General features: G+C 41.1%; 1 protein-coding gene across 3 annotated transcripts in view; it reads right to left on the bottom strand.

Annotated features, from left to right (window-relative positions):
- ADAMTS17 (ADAM metallopeptidase with thrombospondin type 1 motif 17) overlaps positions 1-18,342 on the bottom strand; it is a 201,402-nt gene that overhangs the window by 125,656 nt on the left and 57,404 nt on the right. For all 3 annotated transcript variants that reach the window (XM_072870584.1, XM_072870586.1, XM_072870587.1), the window contains exon 8: positions 83-188. In XM_072870584.1, coding sequence (XP_072726685.1) covers positions 83-188 — 106 coding nt within the window. The remainder of the gene's footprint in view (positions 1-82; positions 189-18,342) is intronic.

The raw sequence follows: 18,342 nt of genomic DNA, 5'->3' as shown, positions 1-18,342 counted from the left end.
CGCTATTTCACTTGTATGGCTTCAAATAAAAGTATGCTACAGTGGCATCAGTAAAGAAAGAGACAGAAGCACAAGTTCTTACTTGTGCCCAAGTTCATGTGCAATTGTAAATGCCAGATTGAGACCGTTGTCTTCAGCAAGAACACACTTTCTCTTGGCACTGCAGACACCTCCCAGGTAAGCAATTCCTGCAACAGAAACACAGAGAATGTTCCCATCAGAATCAGTGAAACAGCTCATTCACTCAAAACATACAGCAGTAACTCAACCAAAATTATAAAAAACATGCCCAGTATGAAAAATATTAGAGCCATTTGCACATAAAATCATCTGAGTATTTTGTTCATCATCCTATTGAAAAGTCAGTCTAGACTTTTGTCTGACAGGAAACAAGTTCACCCTCGCCTTCACTGCTTTGATTGGAAAATATATTTCACTGTCCATACAGACTCAAAAATTCATCTAAGCTTGTCTATTAATGCCCCCTACTATAATGTTAGAAGATGCAGTGAAGTAGCCTTAACAAGCATTTAAGTGGAGTTCTCCCGATTTTCAGAATAAAGCTGGGGAGAAGGAATAAAACAATAAAAGCAGAGACTCTCTGAAAAGATACTACTTTTCCCCTTATTTTCGTACTTAAAGAAAGCAAGAGTGGCAGAGTCAGAAAAGCTGGCAAACTCCTGATGGTGAGTCACAAAGCCGATGTAGGTGGCAGAAGTCTTCTATGACTTAGTGGAATTTAGGATTTGATCCCATGGACAATTGCACAGTACTCTCTAGGCCAGTTTGTGTGGGCACCACAAATGGTTGTAGGCTGAAGTCAAAAAGGAATTAAACTTCTGCTATGGAAAAACAATAGTCCTCATATGCCCTTCCTGCATCCAAACTGTCCCCTGCAGAAAGTGCCATTGTACTTGGAAACGTTGTGATGGCAACACAGGCCACGCACAGGACAATTTGCCGATGAGATTTTGTTTCATCTGCCACCTAGAAACCACAGTTAAGCCACTAGGAGTTATGCACAAAGATTAAAGACAGAGACAGAGCATAAGGATGTCTCTGTTTATACAAGTCCTCCACTGCTAAACAGGCACATCTCAAAAGCCACATAAACAGTTCAAGCGTGCATACAAAACAAAATTTCCAGATAGCGTGCAGCAACCTAAATGCTGAGTTCATCCTGCCACTTCACACATCCTTCTGCTATGCTGGAAGAAGGGAAGTGTAAAGACCTTCCACAAATGCCTTTCAATTTTTTCACAGCCGATATATTTGCTTATATTTAACAGAAAACAAGGAATCTATTTCCCCACTGTAATACTGTTCTCACAGAGGGGTAGCTAGGATCTAGCTGCCTTTAACGAGTAGACCACAACCATGCAATGGAGACATGATGTCTTTTTTTTTTTTTTCTTCTGTCAGAGTTGACAAGGCTGTGTTTACCAGGGTGCAAATTGTGTAAAACTTTAGACCTGGAAGAAGTCCAGTTGTGTTTTTATGAGTTTTGACAACAATATGGATATGGATATTCGTTGCCAGGGGGATTCTGGATGGAATGAAGGGATGGGCAATAGCCTTTTAATTCAGCACTAGCAGCAGAGAGTGAAGGCAGTGCAGAAATCAGACACTAATATTTGCTTACTTTAAAAGCACTGACTGTGGAAGGCCAGATTCATACCACATGCAAAAAATGAAATCAAGATTTAATCTTTTTAAATCAATGACCATAGAAGGCTGGATTTCAGCACTCTTCTTAAACTGACTTGCTTTTTACTCGCAGAATAGTCATAAGGATGTCAAGGAATTGCTCAAGAAATAGCATGTTACTTTGAGAAAGAGATTGCAGCCTCAGTCCACACACCTGATGGCCTAATGAACGCGTCATAGAACAGAACGGGTCAACTGTAGGTGTCTGCAGTGTGTCTTGGGCTATGAATATGCCTTCTGTTTCTTTTAAAGATCACAAAACATTTCTGGTTGATTTCTGAAAGGGAGGTAGATATTTCTCCTGATTTATATCTACTAACATGCACCCTTATGGTGACTTACAAATAATAATACCCTCACCAATAACAGTCTTTTGCTTCCAACCCTACTTGGGATCAGCAATTTCTGGGAATACTTTTGGCAGAAGGAAAATACTGTTTGGGAAAATGTTAGTTTATTGTAAAGCAAATAGCAGAAGGTCTGAGATTAAGAGGAACTGCCAGATTTTGTTTAAAAGGAAGCAAAAATTGAATATTTCAGTCACAGAAGATGAAAAGGACCAATTAGGTGACTCAGCCAATCCTCTGCTTCCTTAGATTTGTGCCTTTGTGGATTTTTGAGTTCTTAAATCCTCTCCCAGCATGCATGCATGAAACAGGGTACTTGGGAGGAAGGATGCTTCATGCCAAATTGCTAATCCACTCCATAGCTGCCTCTCCAGTGGAGCATACTGTGTTGTCACAGAAGACAAAACTGTGATGGCCCATCAGCTGCTGGTAATCCTGATCCCCAGCTGTGAGAGAAGAAAACTAGTGAGCGCTGTTGAGTTTGTCTTCACTCGCTAGCTTGCTCAGCCCAGGCTCTTCCCACAATGGTGTGCTATGACCCTGTGGCACAACTACCATCAACTCAAAAGTTGCTCCTGGAGATCCTTCTGCCTTTTGGGGATGAGGCAAACATAGCTCATAATAAACTGACCCAACTCAGCTGAAATACACTTTTATTAAATAGGGAGGGATATTTTGGTTACCTTTCAGCAGTACAGCCAACAGCAACGACCAGAGCAGGATTCTTACTGAACGTGTTTCATTCCTACTACTAAACCTGATTATTCTGCCATTATCTTCCCAGTGCCAATATATATCTCAGTTGTATCTGACACATGAGGTTTTAACTGAGAAGCAACAAAACAGTACTGCATCTCAAGCTCAGTGGTCAATCAGGCAAGCCAGTTTAGCTTGAAATGATTCATGCTAATTACCTTCTGATAAATTTCATAAAATGAGGCTGAGTCAATGTTTGCTGTCACTTGGAGATGGAAGGGGGCAATATTTCCTTATTTGGGAGATGTGGTGTAGCAAAATAGCCTAGAGTTCTGTCAATATATTAAAAGAGGTTAAATGTCAATTAAAATATCAAATACATTACCTCAAACGGTAATTCGTCTGAAGTCTTTGTTTACTGGTTCTAATCCCTACTGAAAGTGACTGGCAATAACACTGGTCTGTGCTAAAAGTCTAATTATTCAAAGGTGGAAAACTAACGATTGAGGACTTGGACATCCATCAGTGGCTGAAAAAGTGACTGTGGCTCAGTTACAGATTCTTAGTCACCTTATTTTTATTAGTTATTTTCAATGCTTAATGTGAATCCTGTGTGGCCATTTTATAATATTTGCAATGACCAATTTTAAAATGTAGACATTTAAAATTAGTTTATTATTACAATTATTAAAGACTTCTGTTGCAGTGGAGCCCAGGGATCAGACAATATAGAAACAGAAGCGGACTGGGCAGGGAAACTCATAATACTAGAAGAGCAGACAGCAGAAAACTTTGCAGTACATGAAATGAACTCAGTAAGAAGTCCAGCTCATGAACTGCTGAGTGCTTATTAAAAATGTCTTTCTGGAACAGCAAGCCAGTTATAACAAATGGTTATAACATTTTAAGCCTGAAAAAGCTTGCCTCAAAAATGTTTTTGAAATATATTTTTTCTACCAAACTATTTCCTAAGACTATCATTTTCTTTTGGACCAATACATTGTACCATTAATTCTTTCATTAGAACATAAATAGCAAATATGCTATTGATCTGCAAACATAATACAATTCTTTAGTAAATATATCTGAACCATTAAGATAAATGCAACTTTTTTGTAACCCAATACAATGATCCATATAATTGATAAGCAGAGAAAAATACACCTTTAACTGACAATGGTAGTAGTACAATGCCTTGGTAGCTGCATTAATATGATTTATTTTCTTCATTGGGATGAATGGAAACTGCTGGTTGCCTCTTAAAATTCCAGATTTTTATCTGAGCCTTTCAAGTCTGCAGAACTGGAATAGAAACTTCATGAATTCAGATATGTTTGTGAAAATCCTGGCATGCTGTGGTTCTACCAGGCTGGGAATAATATAAGAGGAACTTCTCTTATTTGGTAATTTTGCTTCTGGCCCTGTCTGGGAGACAGGTGTGTGAAAATGAAAAATAGGGAAGAAAGGCGAACTGGTTTCTTGTTGTTTTGGTGTTTTTTGGTTTTTTTTTAAAAATCCACACTTCTCCTGTGCTCCTGCAAATATACAGACAGTGGCTTTCTAGAGGGAAAAAAATTCCTTATCTTTCCAGATACACTACTCACTGCCAGCCATTAACACAAATCTATTTTTAATATCAAAAAAGGTCAAGCAGGAGCATCAGTGGTAGAGGGAAAGGAAAGCCAATTACTGTTTTTACTGTTACCGACTGTGAGGGTTTTTTCCTTTCTCTCATGAGAAATTGCATAATTACAGTCCATAACTTCTGTGCTTGGGTTTGAACACGCAAAGCTATCTACACTTCCACAGCAAACCTTAGGACACGGGCAACTGTGTAAACTCAGATTTATCCAAAAAGTTGTCATACATAAACAGTTTGCAGCTGTTGGCCTTTCTGCCAGCTAATGAGCCCTCTGCTAGCAATATCTCTAAGGGGAATGATTACATTTATCCTACCAGCTCAGCTAGGCATTAGGATATTACATACTTGCCACAGTGATAGCCAAAGCTGGAAGAAGACAAGTTCTGGTGCGTGGGTTTGCATTTCATCCTATTCGAAACACCCAGGGCTTCCTTCTGACGACTGTGGAATATTCACTCAGCAAGTGGTTTATCCAGGTACTCCAGCTTTCAACTCTCTAATGTCTTGTTTTCATTGCACTCCTAATACTTTAATCTCTTCTTTTGCCAGCCACCTCTGGATACAGAACTTTTACTTGATTAAAACTTGGCTAGCTTTCCTCTTCTCAATGTATTCGCTGTTGGGAACGGAGCCAAACTTGAAGTCCTGAAGTCTGCTTGGCACAGATGGAGACTCACTGCATATCCACATGCACAGAGCAAACCTCCCATTCCCCACCATTACTAGTTTGGTGTTGAGCTGATGTTTTTCTCATCCTCCCACGATTTTCAATTTGTGCAGCTCACACATTGCCATCAATTACACTCCTGTAGCCTCTCTTAACATCCTACATAAGTAAAATCAGGAAACCCTAGAAGTGATTCATGCTCTGCCTTTCCGTTCAGTTGCAATGATATGTTTGACAGAGATGCCCTGCCTGTATTTACACATCAAATCAGTCACCAAGGGAATCTTTCAGTGCTTAAGATACTTAAAAATGAAGAATACTTTTCCTTTCTATAAAGCCTACAAATAAAAGGCTCCAAAATTTAAAAAACATTAAAGAAGTACCCACTAAACTGCCCCCAAGATAGGTAATAACACAATCTCTGTTCTACAGCTGAATAAACAGAGGTCCCAAGAAGTCAGTGGTATCCAGGTGAAAAAAGAACAGTATCCATGGAAGGACGCTCCCCAGCATGCACAACACAGAGAGGCTAAGGTTGTTACCATTGCTGTCCTACTGAGCCTCCACTTCCAAGTTTGGTTTACAGGGATCATCCAGAAGAAGCTAACAGGGTGAGCTGTTCCTTAATTTTATGAGAATGTGCTAATTCAAAGCCAGACATGCAATTTTAGTGGCACAGATTAATTTGGCTTAATGCTGGATAGTCATCTAGATGCCAATTTCTGTTAATCTTGCAGTAACAACATGGTTTCCATTAGAGTTTAATATTCATGCATGGAAACTGTTTTCCTTAGCAATAATTTTCATTGTCATTGTATTTAATGAAAACCACGCTGGAAACAATACATTCATTATGAATCACAAGTACAGGAATTATAGTACAACCAACCAATGCATGGGAGACAGCTACAGTCAGGTACGAAAACAAGTTAACAATCATGCGAAGTGCTGTACCCAATGCAAGTCACAATGTTTTGAACTCACGTATTTATATAGGAAGAGTTTCTGACACCATGGACCATCCGATGGAACTGGCTCCCAGTCACTGCAAGGAGTCAGCCATAGCCTATTTCAAATAGGTCTCCCCATAAGTATACCTTTAGTCTTAAAGGGAATGTGAAATACGAAGTAAGCTCAATCTCTGTGTGCCTGAGTAAGAAATCTACGCTGACAATAGGAACATCATTTTTCCTCTGTTTGTACTTAATCAAAGGACAGAGAATATGACCCACTGTCTGTCTCATTCTCTTGGTGCCATACAAGAGACAAAAATGATTCCAGGGGAGAAATTAGTTCAATTCACTTGACTTTGTTAACTGGCTGAACATCCACTCCCTGCTGAGGGCTTAAATTCCCTCCAGGGTGGGAGGTGGTTGAGGAAACAAGGCAACATAGGACTGCTCCAAATACAACTCTACACAGGACTGGGTAGGCACTCAGATAACAAGGGAATAGTCAAAGTCCTCAAAAGGAGTTTGTAATTCTGCAGAATTTAAGCTAGAATACCATCCAGGCAGGTATATTGTGTATACAACTCCCCTACTTTTAGTTGATGGAGGAAAGTAGTGGAGGAAGTAGTTTCCAGCACTAATTTTTTTGAGCATTGGTAAGCCCATGCCATTTCTGCAGGCAGAAGATGATCTGGATTCCTGGGAATCCCAAGAAACCTCTAGCTAAGGGCATATGAAGTTCACTTCTCCAACTCTAGAGCACACATTTGTTTTCATACACGGTTTTCAAACTGGTATCCAAGTCCCCATATATATTCCTTCCTGCCTCACTGAGAAACTGGCAAGTACTACACCAGCTTTACAGAAAAGTGAGCTAAGACACAACATTCAAATAACTGGTAAGATCACACAAGAAGTCACCACTACTTCTGAGAATACACATCAGACCCTGACTTTCTGTACCTAGCCAACTTGTTGCAAATGTGCCCATCGTCACAGAATCCTCTTCTTACTTTGGAGAATCTACCTTATCCCGAATTTCAACATGACCTCTATAAAACTCTGTTCCTTGCCTCCAAACCAGCATGACCTGCAGAGATGCAGCATGCTTTCCCAGAACTCAGTGTACTCTGTGGCTGGACACCTCCCCTATGGGACTGACTGTTGCCCTGTAGTGCCCAATAAAATCTCTTCTTCCTTGTAACTCTGAAAACACTGTCACTTCCAGTATACACAACTGCTGTCAGAATCCCAAAAGCCCAGCAAGAAAAATAAATAGCTGAAGCACAAAGCGTAGTTACTTTCTGAATCTCTTGATTTTCATTACACACACCCTGAAAGACTAACAAATAAAATCTCTCCCTGATATTTACAATACTAGCTGTGATGTTTCTAGAGCTGATAATGTAATGCTCCTCAGAACACAAGGTCCTAATAGCACAAATGAATGAAATACACAATACATTTTATAGGGGATACTTTTCTGACTACTGGGAATACTTAAAGATATTTGGTACTGAAATCTTGCTACGGTGCCCAAGAGTCTAGTGACTGGCCCTGGCTAACAATTCACAAGACCAGAACTCTACTTGTGAGAGCCAGATTCAACTGTGTGCCTTAGTCTTTGTGAAATGACTGCGATTCATGCAGATACACCCAAATCTTAGCCATGGCAGCACTGAAGCTCAACAGAACTTCTCAGTTGACTCTTTCAGCCCACACTGAACTCTGTGTAGGAATGCGCTGCCCCCATTTTCAAACAGATTAGCTGACATCTAACTGCAGTTTGTCTATGCAAGTTGCCCTACTCTATACCTTTCTGATAAAAATGCCTTTGTGAGGCTAGACCTCTTCAAGTCTGTAAACCCGCAAGAAGGCAGGATTCTGCAAATCATTAGAGCTTAAAGGAGTGCTTTTGCTATCTTCTTTTTCTTTTTGTTTAATTACCCTGCAGGACAGCAATTAATGGACATGTGGAATCCCTTCCCCAGCATGGCCAACTCTCAGCTTTAGCTTTCAGTCTTTCTGTGGGACTTTTATGTTTCCTGGGAACCCTCCTGTGGTTTTTTAAGTTTAATGGATGAATCATTTATCTGCTCCTTTACTAACTTGCCCACACACAGACATTCCCCAAGATGTCAAGAGCCTTATTCTAATGCATTGGATTTACACTGCGCTAATTCACTGATTCAAGTAAAGCCTCTCCCAGCGCACAAGGGGCTGCCCAGGCAGTTGAAAAGCCCTAGAGATCGAGACCTCTCATGACTTTAGGGGTAATTGTCCTCACCCAAGCTAGTAAAAGGTCACTTCAGATACCAAATGCATTGAGATGAAGAAAGCCGACAGATGTTCTAACACCTTTTTGGCCTAGAAGAAGCTTTAACCAAGGCCTACAAAAACATGCCAGACAGGCTATTAACACTGCATTATGCCAGCAAAGAGCAGACAACCTTCGGAAACCCCCAGAGGTTTGGCATGCGCATCTTTGAAAACCACATTCCTTTCCAATGCCATCCAAGAAGGATTTGTGGTCACGAGCATTAATATTCACCACACTGACCATACCTGAGGAGAGGTATGGCATTCACCATAATTCACGAAAAGCTAGAAACAAGTATACTGGTTAGCCTCATAGAGCAGATATCCATCAGGAGTGACACGGGTATCGCTGATCTTGCCTTGGAGCAAGGGAATGCATTAAAAGACCACCTGAAGTTCTTTCTAGCCCTAATTTTCTAAGCTTTTACAATAAAGCACTGAGATCTAAGACCTCAGCAAAGAAGGAGATAAAAAGAAATACCCTGTTTATTTGACATCTGCTCTTTGTTCAGCATGACATCCTCTATGCCATTAACATGGCTCCTCCTTTTTAGCAAACCATTGCTTCCCTAGATGACAGCACATTAATAAATCCTCTCCATCTAACGTGACATGAGGAGTGGCTTAATTAACTGGAGCAGAGGAAGCAGGGTATCATCTACATGTTTACTCTACTTTGATATGCTAACAGCCACATTCCAGAGAGCTTCTCCCTCGCACTCCCCAGCGACAGGAGCCCGGGCTGCTGCTGAATGCAGATCTGAAACAGGCAAAAACAGAGTTCCTTTCTGCATTCCTGTTTCTCTAGTTAAATAGGAAATTTTGGATATTTAGTCCAAATCAAACCACCATGCCCGAATACAGATTCCCAAACCCTGGCAGCTAATTCACCATCTGTTTATAGACACCATTACACAGTGCTGAAAGTCTCTGTGCTCATGCACACACATAGAAATACATGGGCTTAATTACCCAAAGTAAGATATATAACAACAGCTGTACTCCTGTTAAGAGGAAAGGCAGGGGAAGAGCTAGCTAGGTGGATCTGAGAGAAGTACTCCATTTGGGGAGGGACTGATCGACTGGATGAGTCAACACACAGTGCTGGGAAGTGTACAGAAGCCTGGCATAATTCAAATTTAGTGAACAAGGGGGAAAGACAGATGGGAAGAGATTAGGGATTGAGAGGAGACGGGGACAGAAATGTAGCAAATGGAGATAATATGGGTTTTCCAGAAGTCTTCAAGAAACATGACTTTGATCTCATAAGCAGCAGAGAGTCACTTCTGTGGGAGGCAGGGGTCAAGGAGGGCAGGAGGTAAGATCAGAAGGGAAGATGAGCTCTCTGACAACTTCTGTGTGTACTTGCTGCTGGAGAAAAATGGGTCATATGTTTCTGGCATCATGGCTTCACTTGAGGAAAGGTAGGAGCTGGACTGCAACAAGGCCTGATGAGGACACAAGTATTCAGGCAGGGAGGCCTGTGCCTTAGTGTGGACAAAAAATGGCACATAGCATAAGGAAAGGACAGCTCTTAGAACCCTACAAAAACAAGCAATGGAAATCAGTGGGATACAAGCTATTGAAAGAAAAAGAGACAGGCATAGGGGACAAGGTTGTTCAAGTGTATCTTACACCAAAAAGGAATCAGATCCAGCAGAAGTCGGGAGAGATCTGGTGTTTTTGAAAGACTACGGGAACATGTGACTGTGAACTCAAAAAACCCCATCACCAACAACTGTGAAACCAAACTGTAACTCAGGATTGGGATTCTGGCCCTTGAAAGTCACCCCTGCCTGGGGCTCAAAGGCATTTGGATTTGAATGTCTTCTGTTGGCCTCATTTTGTTAACTGGATGTAGACTGCTCTGCAGAGATGAACCTGCTGGTCCTTTCTACAACCTGTTGTAGAATTAAGCAGGATCTTAGCTTCTCACATGCATGCAAATATTGGCATGATAATATGCAAAAGACAGGCAACCTGCCAAGGCAACAGGAGGACTCAGCACTGGATTCAGCATTTGTGGAGCTGTGTGAATAACTGTCTTTCACTTCAGTGGCTGAAGCAGAGAGTCAGAGGCTAGAAATGAGTCCACATCTCTCACCTGCTGGACTGCTTGACAAGAGGAGAGCGCTCCACCTGTTCCTTCTCTAAACAGCCTTCATTAATCTCATCCTTCACTTTTTCAGATGTTATTAAAAAACAAAATTATTTCAACATTTCAGTATTTTAATTTTGACCTGTCCTACTTGGTGGAATAGGCCTGAACTCAAGAATTGCTTCAGTGTCCCCTAAGCTGCATCTTTCAGGAAATAAATAACTCACCAAAAGAAAAAAAAATAACAACTCTGCCATCAGAAAGGAAAGTGCTCGAGTCCTACCATGTCCCACGCTCACCACACTGCCACATGCCTATGTTAGTCTGCTAACACCCATCCTGTTCTCAGGATGGGTTGCCATCCGAAGGTTATAATCTTCCAAGAAATGGAAAAACAACCCTGACATTGCCTGCAATAGCTGCAGCTTTGCAAACGGTGTAGGGTCCCAAAGCCAGCTTTGAGGCTATTTTCATCTTGCTTTTTCAGGTGAGTTCCGTGACTTCCAGCTTTGAATTTGTCAGTTTGTCCCTGCAACTCATCTGAGCCATCTGCTTCAACAGAGGGCCCAAGTTCAGAGAGAATGAAGGGGAATGAAGAAAAAGAATCAGAATCAGAAGAATCAGAGCTTTTAATGAGACTGCTAAACAAAGAGGAACATGGAATTCAGCAGCAGGGATCCTGGAGCCTTCAAATTCCTCAGTATCTCCCTTCCAGAATGAAGAGACAAGGTCAGACTTGGCAATAAATCAGAAAAAATATTTGGAGTCTCTGTACCAAACAGCATCTGCTTAAAGAGCTAACAGTCAGGGTCCAGCATTCAGTTCCAGTTGTTCTTTCTCGTAATTGCAAACACTAAGAAACTCATGAAGCTATTCAAATAAATTAAAAGATACTTTTAACAGTTTCAAGAGCTTTACTGAGCCATGCCTATCTCAGCCTGCCGTGGTGTTGGTTTGGGCTGGGTTCACGAGCAAGGATCAGTCCTGCAATCGTTCAACAACATTCAGCAATGTGTCATGAACAATGTTTCAGTGTCTGGAGAGTTTCAGCGCAGTCTGCTGAACCGGACAGTTTTAGAGATGGCCGAACACCTGTGCTGCTGATGAATGGCATTCTTCCACGGCTCTCAATTAAATTCTTTCCATGTTCTTAAAGAATGACTAAGCAATTGTTAGTCTCAAAAAGTGAATGAATCTATACTTTTGAAACATGTTAATATTTAAAGTGTATTTTATTTTTAGGCGCTGTATGCGTGTCAAGCTGTTCTCTTGGCAAAATAAGAGCAGCTCAGGCAACTAGCAGAGCAGGCCAGCAGAACCGGCTGATTCACAGTAATCAAACTTTGAACAGATGCTTTTCCAAATTGCTTCTGTGATACTTCTCAATTACAGCTCCTACATCCTGACTTACAGGGCTGTCTAAGCTCCTGGCTTCACTTTGTCAAGCTGCCAGCCAACACACGCACTGATAAACTTATTTAGCAATTCTTGGTTCAGCCCTTCTGTTTTAATTCTTTGCTGAGTGCTGATTTAACCTCACAGCCTGCCTGACTTGAGAAAACTGACAAACCTGGGGTTTGTGCCTGATAATGTTAATAGGGTTGAGTTACTCTGTTGAAGTCAGAACTTGGGCTGAAAAGCTTGTATCAAGCAAGAAAATGAAGCTGGTCCCTAATACCTCCACACTGACTACTACCTCTGCTGCCAGGAGTAGGGAGTGAAAATGATCCTTCCACGTCAGCGGGCAGGAAGAGGAGACTAAGGCAGTGCCATGGCCCTGCTTCTCTCTCACGCAGTACCACAGTCAGCACATTTGTTCTGGCAGAGCATGATAGTATGGTGGAAGGGGAGGTGACAATAAAAAAAACCCCTAAACTTACTGCAAAATTAATGGCTTGTTTTCCTACACATTTGCACTTCCACTTGGGGTTTCTGATGTAAATGTGGGTGATGCAATCTTTCCCTCAGTGGCAGCATCAAAGGGAGAGGGCTTTCTCCTCTACTCAGTTTCCTAGTTTTCAGAAAACTTCCAAAAGCCTAGTACTTCCGAGATCCATATCCTCAAGTTTGACTCAAATTAGCCAAGGGGTTAAAAAGCTATTAGGGAAAGAGTGTCATTGGGGTAGACAGACATAAGCACAAAGCACACACACTGCATACACACACACTCACCAAATCAGGTTAAAGTGACTATTAACCTAAAGGGCCCTCCTCTGGGTTCCCAAACAGAGCTGTCTGTTCCGACTTCCACCCCACAGGAAGGGAAGGACCTGCATAGTACTTTATGCAGACATAAACACATCACAGCACCAGCCTGACAGAGGAGAAGTAATGGCTAATTTCAGAGGTAATGTAGCTGGAGATATTTTAGTATGTCCTGGATCCACTTTCTTTAGTACCTCTTTCTCTAAATTATTCAAAAATAAAATGTCACCTTTAAAGTAACACAAGCTAGAGAGAAATTTTCACTAAGAAAAAGACCAGCATGGGCTTTTCTCACACTTAATAAAAAGAAATCTCTCATGTTCAAACTCGAGCTCCTGTGAAAGAAAACACAAATTTGGATGAATACTGCTGCGCTCCTTGTGATGATTGACAGCAGCCAGAAGAGTCCCTGGTGCCTCGCAGACACAAGTCAAGGCACAGTCCCAGTCCTGAGGCCTTTATAGTCTGAATTCAGAAATGACAGCACATGAGGCTCACAGGGGGACTGCACCTGCAGGCAGCACTAAAGAAACTTACTGTCACAGTATCCTGCAGAAGCCAGTGGGACATTTCCATGCACGCATGTTCATGTTCTTGCTCTAGGTCTTTCTGCTAAATATCAGGACCAACAAGGGGAGAACTGCCTCTTCTAATCTCACATGCTTCTAAATACAACACCCCTGGGAAGTGCAGAAGCTCCTATATACTTGTATGCTGTCTGGGTGACATTTCCAGTTCTGAATCAAATCTGTATGCCCCTGAATGAAAACTACATGCTGATACTGCACCATGGTTTGTAGGGGTTTTCTCAGCTGTCAAGCCCCACGCAGTAAGTGGCTCGTGGAGAGAATTTGCAACGGTAACAGCTGTACTTTTCAGCTACGCAGATAGGATATTTTTGTACAAGCCTGCTTTGGTGCCCAGTGGCAGTGGCCTCCTGTCAGCTGCCATGTAATGAGATGCACTTCCCAACAAAGCCAGCTGATTAATGATAGCATAAACAGCTTCATGGCATTCACAGAAAACAAGCTGAATATGTATTACATCCGATCTAATTGTACCAGCTATCATAATCACTGTGGGCTTGATCAAAATCTTACTGAAATCAATAGGAGTATTATCACTGGCTTTGGAGAAAGTGCATTAAGCCATTTCCTGGCTTCCTTTACTTAGTTCCCACCCCCAGAAGGCTGGTCTTTGTGTTTTTTACTTCAGTGTAAAGCCAAAAAAGCTTTATTTACTTCAGTGTTTAGACCATGTTGTGGCTCACAGACACTGCATGAGTGGGTATTCTGCATCTCTGTAGACACACCAATTCATTGAATAAATATGGACTACATGGAATACAGTTTTCCCATGTTTGAAAATGCAACAAGCGACACAGATAAAGATAAAAATAGAAAAGACAGGGATTGTTCTGAGATCCTCAGTCAAAAGTTATCACTTTCAAATCTGTCATTCAGACAAGAAAATCCCAAGGATCTAACCATCACAGCAAACACACCTCTGCACTGCAACACAAACCACAGCAGTCAAGAGTTGGGGCCCATCATGGAAAGGACCAAATGTTCTCAGAATCAAAGACCTTTGCTCTGAGCCGACAGCATTGCACCTTTCCCCATTCCTCAGTTTCAGAGAGACATCGCAGAGAACGCAAACGTGCAAGAGGGCTGTGCCAAGAACCTCTTCTCCTCACTTTGCTCCAAAGAGGGAGAAGGGAAATGGGAAGATCCAAGTGAGACAGATAAACACATAGAAAGAAATCTGGGGCAAATCAGAGAACATAATGGAAGAAGGAAGTGAGACACGGGGAGGAAGAGACATGAAATTGAAACATAATTAAGTTATCAGACTCTCATGAGATAACTGACACCTCTGAAAGAAAACTATAAAGCTTAGGACTTCAGTAGTCCTAAGCAATATTTTTGTGTTGCAGGATCTGAGGCCCAGTTCAGGAAAGCACCTCTACTTCAGATGCTGCTTAAGTATGTGTCCAGATAGAGAAGGTCAGGCAAGAATCACAGGGAAAACCATCTGGATGGACAGAGCAACTCCAGTGAACAATGCTGCTTTTCTGAAGTCCAAGTCAACAGACACTTGTAGGAGGTCATCAAAGGGATTAGAAGGAGCACCACTACTTCCCCAGAACTGATCAGGAGTCAAGACATAGAGCAAGAGAGATGTAGTCAGGAATTTCATCCATACTTGGACCCAGACAAGACCAAGGTGGAGATAGTACTTTCTGTCTGACCAACAGACATAGCTAGAAAAGCAGACAAACTACAGCATCAAAGACAGGAAACATGAGTCTACAGGTTTCTTAAACAGAGATATAAAATATAAATTGGAAATGGAAATCTAACATCAATCTTTTACTTTTCTCTCATTTCAAGAACAACAAAGTCTGATTAGACTGATGGACTCATTTTAGAGCATCAGTTTAACTTTCCAATAAATAAAAACATCCACACAGTTTCCTAACTTACTGGCCAGTGTTCTTATAAATAACTGCAGTGTTTTCTCTGTTTGTCTACTACAGTGCAAATATTGCTGTACATGCTAGAGCTTGATGGATGACATTATTAAAACTAACAAGTAGATCCTCAGCAGAATATTAATGTGTACCCAGCAGTCTAATTATGGTCATGGTTTGCATTAAGAGCCTTAATGCAAACAGAGCAGGCAAAATGGCTACACAAAAATGTATGACACAACTACACAAAACCAACAAATATCTTCAACCTGCTGACTGCTCATGACCACTAACTAAAGTAGAAATACAAGGCTAATTCCAAGCTAAGCAAACACAGAAATCCTTAGCATTCTACAAATCATGCTGAAAGAGTACAGAAGGAGAAAGACATTTGATGGCTTGGGTCTAGGATGGTTTTTAAAAATTTTTTATTTTAGTAAGTTCAACATATTTCTATCAGCTAAGCTAAAAGATAAAAAGACTTGTCAAACTAATTCAGACAAAAACCTTGCAGATGATAGGATTCTGAACCTGAAATTTAAAAGTGTATATAGCAGAACCCCTGTGTCTAAATAAAATTCCAGGGGTTCAAAGCACAGTTTATATATACACATACATATATATATACACACACCCCTCAGTAAGAATTAGGCTAAAATTTCAGCATCTCCTACAGTCACCTTCCTATTTAAATTTGCAAGAACTTGATAAGGAAACCCCAGTATTTTCTACAAGGAAGATCTAGTCAAATTCAGGTATGTAAAATTCAAAGTACTCTGCCATGCATTTAGAGACAGTAATTTTTTTCCAGAATGGCCATTTTCAAAAGATGTATACATTCACATATATAGATAGATATAGATAGGTATAGAAATGCAAACACAGGCACATGCACAGATATATTCACATATTTTTGCACTGATCTAACCAGGAAGCAAAAATAAACAAAGAAAGAGGACCAATTTCTCTCTAGTCTGTATCCCAACCCAGTGAATCATTATACCTCTTCAAAATAAATAATTACTCAGAGGAAACAGAAAACTAAAAGTTAAGCCTATCGGAGCCACTGATCACAAGTGCCACATTGTATTCACTCTGGGTTACTGAAGATTGGTGTTTTCCATCTAGAAAGTCATGCAATCTGCAAGACAGCTGAAAAGCCAAAAGATCCTACAAAATCTAAATCTTTTCACTGTATACCAGCGCTGTTGATTATTAATGCCTCCTCCCTCCCTAGGATGTGCAAAAATGCAAAATCTTATTTTTGACCTCATCAGCCTATCCATTTCTCAAAAGACACAAGCCCAGAGGCAACCTTTGTTCCCTGCAGTATCTGACTAAAAATTCTGAATTGGCAGAAATATAATGGACCTTTTATCAGTACTTTTTCCTACTTACAGTTCATGCCACTGAAACCAGTTATTTCTCATGTTCCAATACCACAAACGTCAGACACTAACTACTGCAATGAAACTCCATCATAAGCCTTTAGGAAAAGCTAGGAGTGTGAAGCCCACTGCATCTCCCTCTTCTCCTTGTCTGTTCTGGCAGGAAGAGTCTTCAAGAATTCCAACAAGTCACTGAGCCATGATCTTGCTTCCTTTCCTAGAAACCATGTTGGCTTTCTTTTACCTCTTTCTATCTGTTAGGCTTGTTTGCTCACCTCTACCTGTTTAAACTTTCCCAACAAATTAGGTTAAAGGAATTGTTCTTGATTTTCTGGACATTAAATAGAGAAATGTGAATTTGCTGATTCAGCAGGCCAATCCTTAGCTAAGCATTATCTCCATGCCAGATGTTCTAAGGTGAGGCCAAAAGATGACCAAAATTATCCCAAAGACATCAATTCTGAGCAAATAATGAAGTTACCATCTTATCTTTGGACACAGTCTCCTGTGGAGTAAAAGAATCAGCTGGAATGGCGGACATGATTACTGCCTGTTTTCTGCATGGTCCCTCTCTAGAGTTTGCTGTCAGGGAGCAGCTAAGGCAGGCGCTGCTCCAAAAGGGAAGGGGAGCTGAAGTCGAGGATGATAAGGCAGGCAGAGGCAGTGGCCTCACTGAGAAAGGCGCAGTCCCACTGCACCCAAGCAAGGTGAGCAGAGAGGTGCTTAGCAGAGCTTTCTTGAAGTGCGTTCCTCAAAGCTAGACACCTGAACCACTACCTAAGTTGGCCCAAGCAGCCAAATTCCCAGGAGGGCTGGGGAAGCACTCAGGGCCCTGACGTTTGCCATCCCTGTAATGCAAATGCATCCTGTATCCCCCTAAACTGCCACAGTTCACAATCCTACATGTTAATGCAAAATTATATGGTAAATCATCTTAGTCTTCTGTAACTGCTTCATCCTCTTTCTCAACTTCCTAGGTGCTTCTCTAAATCTCTATTCCACTTTTACAAGCAACAACTAATGAAGGAAGCTTAGCTGCTTGATCACTCACTTTTTATGATCTACCATTTAATAAACCGCAGGATTCAGTGTTGACATACAGAATCCTTGTCCAACAGTCAAATATAAAGGATTAAAAAGAGAGCATGTTGAAATATGTTGGACTTTTATTTACATGGCATGATTCTTCAGGTGTAGGGTATCCAGATAAATGTGCATTTAAAGTTTAAATTCACTTCCACTATGGGCAACAGAGCATTTATATCGCTTCTAATGGCCTAGTTGAGACCTCCAAGTAGGTGACATTTACTCACTTTTTCACTTACAAGTATAGCACAAAACAGTCACAGTTGATCAGCTTGGAGTCAGGAAACTATTAAATACAATTATATCACTTATAGTTTGCTGCACTGTAACCATTACTCAAGTGTGGGACAGAACCTCTAAAAATAAGACTGTATTTTTAGATGCTTAAATACAGCTGTGACCACAGATCATGAAGCATCTTCTTTAGCCCCTCAGTTTTGCTAAACTGTGAATACAGCGCAAATCTAACTATGAAGCGGGATGTCCCTGTAAAATACTGATTTTGTCAACAAAGTGGAGGTGCTTCTCTCTAACATGTGATGGCAAACCAGAGTTTGTGCATTCTTGGGTCAGCTCAAAATTTCATCACCTCTTCCACAGCACCTGCCATTAACATTTACAGCCATGAAGCGAGCTTGTACTGGATCATAGCTGGAGCACACTTCCTACTGCATTTTCATCATGCTGGTAAACACAGGGAAGATTTTCAGTAGTTCAAAGTCCTGTTACATGCCCAATTCCTATTTGCATTATGTGTAGCACAA

Source organism: Ciconia boyciana, chromosome 8, assembly GCF_034638445.1.
Source record: "Ciconia boyciana chromosome 8, ASM3463844v1, whole genome shotgun sequence".
In the NCBI taxonomy this organism is placed as follows: Eukaryota; Metazoa; Chordata; class Aves; order Ciconiiformes; family Ciconiidae; genus Ciconia; species Ciconia boyciana.
The sequence above is the reverse complement of the archived record's forward strand: the minus strand, read 5'-3'. Positions and strand labels throughout refer to the sequence as shown.